Source organism: Acomys minous, assembly GCF_964271855.1.
Source record: "Acomys minous genome assembly, chromosome: 2".
In the NCBI taxonomy this organism is placed as follows: domain Eukaryota; kingdom Metazoa; phylum Chordata; class Mammalia; order Rodentia; family Muridae; genus Acomys; species Acomys minous.
In genome coordinates this window covers 137,597,594-137,600,173 of record NC_140484.1, presented here as the reverse complement: position 1 = coordinate 137,600,173, position 2,580 = coordinate 137,597,594, and the positions used below count along the sequence as shown (strand labels likewise).

Genomic DNA, 2,580 nt, shown 5'->3' with positions numbered 1-2,580 from the left:
TGACATCATTTTCAAGGGATTTTGGATAGTCTGTGGGCGGGGTAGGTGATAGATAATGGGAGGAAGTGAAAGAGGATGACTTGTCAGTGTAGGAGTTAGTACTGTCTGATGGCGTAAATGGAAGTTCCAGTGTGGTGGTGATGTGTCCACTGTGTTGAGAGTCCATGCACAGCTGATGCTGATGATGGAGCTACAGTAGGTGCTGTGGATAGGCCCGCCAAAGGCGGTCATCCAGACTTACCCTCTGAGGAGTCGCTCTCCTGCATGAAAATTATTTTCTCTATTTAAGAAATGGGTTCGATAAGGTATTTTGAATCTTTATTGAGCCTTAAATTTTTGTGACTCTCCTTTCAGGGAAGAGATAATTAGTCCAGTAATATCTTTGAAAAACTCAACAAAACCATAAGATGGGTAGGATGTTATGTGAGAAGCAAGAGCCACCAGGAGTCCATCCATAATACACTGGAACCTCGCATTACAGCACTAGAGATGAAAGCAACCTGATTTGTCATTGTGTCATTAGAAGTCTGATATCCAGAGGAAAAGAGATGAGTCTTCCCATCTACTCCCAACTCGCCAGATGGCACCAACAACACATTTTCCATCCCATAAAGCGCTGTTGTGCTTAATGAGTATAAGCATCAAAACCATCAAAAATGCCCCAATCCTGTAGGAGAATCTTCTGAAGAACCAGAGAAGGGAAGTTTTAAAATGCTTCCCATTGATTGGGGCTATTTCTAAGCCCTCCAAACTCTGAATAAAATAATTGTATTTCACATACACACCTATATTCATTGATACTTCTTGCTGAAAAAAAAACAGATGAACTATGAGACAGACAAATGAGACACAGGTGACAGAGTTTCTTCTTCTGGGACTCTCTGATGACCCGCACACGCAGAAGCTGCTCTTTGTCTTATTTCTGGGTGTCTATCTGGTCACTGTGCTTGGAAACCTGCTTCTCATGTTCCTCGTTCAGGCTGATTCTCGGCTTCACACACCCATGTATTTTTTCCTTTGCAACCTATCTCTGGCTGACCTCTGCTTCTCGACCAACATTGTCCCTCAGGCTCTTGTCCATCTCCTTTCAAGGAGAAAGGCCATTTCATTCAGACGCTGTGCAGCTCAGGTCCTTCTATTTTTCATTTTTGGGTGCACAGAATGTGCCCTTTTGGCTGTGATGTCCTATGATCGCTATGTGGCTATCTGTAACCCTCTGCATTACCCTGGCATCATGACGTGGAGGGTGTGTATCCAGCTGGCCACAGCATCATGGACTAGCGGCTTTGTAGTGTCTGTGGTGGACACCACTTTCACACTAAACCTCCCCTACCGAGGAAGCAAGAGTGTTGCTCATTTCTTTTGTGAGGCCCCTGCCCTGTTGACCCTGGCTTCTACAGACACCCACACTTCAGAGATGGTCATCTTCCTCATGGGAGTTGTGCTTCTCCTCATACCTGTCTCCCTCATTCTGGTGTCCTATGGCCACATCATAGTGACTGTGGTCAAGATGAAGTCAGCTTCGGGGAGGCTGAAGGCGTTTTCTACCTGTGGTTCCCACCTCATTGTCGTCATCCTTTTTTATGGGTCAGCAATTATCACGTACATGACGCCGAAGTCTTCCAAAGAACAGGAGAAGTTGGTGTCTGTTTTCTATGCGGTGGTGACACCTATGCTCAATCCCCTTATCTACAGCCTGAGGAACAAAGATGTAAAGGGAGCTCTGTGGAAAGTAGCCACGAAGAACTTTCCATGCAGGGTTAGAGCCACCCACTGACTCAGATCCTCTTGGCTTCCTGCATATAACACATGCTAGAGAGTGTTCCATATGAACATAAGCTATGGAGAAATGTTCATCAATGGGCCTTGTCCATGGACACACACTTTAACCTTTATTCCATATTTCCTTTGTGGAGGGAGAAAGCTAATAATATATGGAATGAAAGGGGGGAAGATGCATTTCCTTCTGATTTATTCTCTGACGGTGAAGAGGCTATTAGCTTCCTTCTTTTCTTTTCTTTTCTTTTTTTTTTTTTTGTCATAAACAATGTGCCCTCTTGGCCGTGATGCTCTGTGACTGGTTTTGGCAAGCTTTAACCTAAACATCATGACCCAGAGGTATTTGCTAAGAGTTACAAAATCTCCTAAGACAAAAAAAACAAAAAAAAAAAAAAACAAAAAAAACCTATGGCATATATTATTGTCTATCCTGGATTATAATCTAAGTTTTCTTCTGTTATTTCTGCATTTCCTAACATGATAAAATAGAAACTTGAAAATATTACATAATAACTTACCATGATCTAGATGCTCCATGTGTGTGTGTATGTGTGTGTACCTGTGTACTTCAGAAGCAGGTAACGACGTGAACCAGAACAGTAAAATAGAATAAACAAGGCTCTCTTGACAGTTCACACTCTTTTTAGAGACGTGAAGGTCATACTTTATAGGATAAGGCCCCATACATGTGAGTGCACCTTTTTGAAACCATCAAGAAATCATTACATATCTCAGGGAACCAGGGATGATTGTATGCAAAGACCACCAGGCGGGAGCAGTGGAGTAGATTATGTTTGAAGG

General features: G+C 42.9%; 1 protein-coding gene across 1 annotated transcript; it reads left to right on the top strand.

Annotated features, from left to right (window-relative positions):
• Positions 1–806: 806 nt before the first annotated feature.
• LOC311592834 (olfactory receptor 2D2-like) lies at positions 807–1,777 on the top strand (the record flags this gene model as incomplete). The annotated part of the gene is made up of 1 exon (XM_084773684.1): positions 807–1,777. Exon 1 carries the CDS (start codon positions 830–832, stop codon positions 1,775–1,777), a length of 948 nt encoding a protein of 315 aa, XP_084629810.1. The 5' UTR covers positions 807–829.
• Positions 1,778–2,580: the final 803 nt, after the last annotated feature.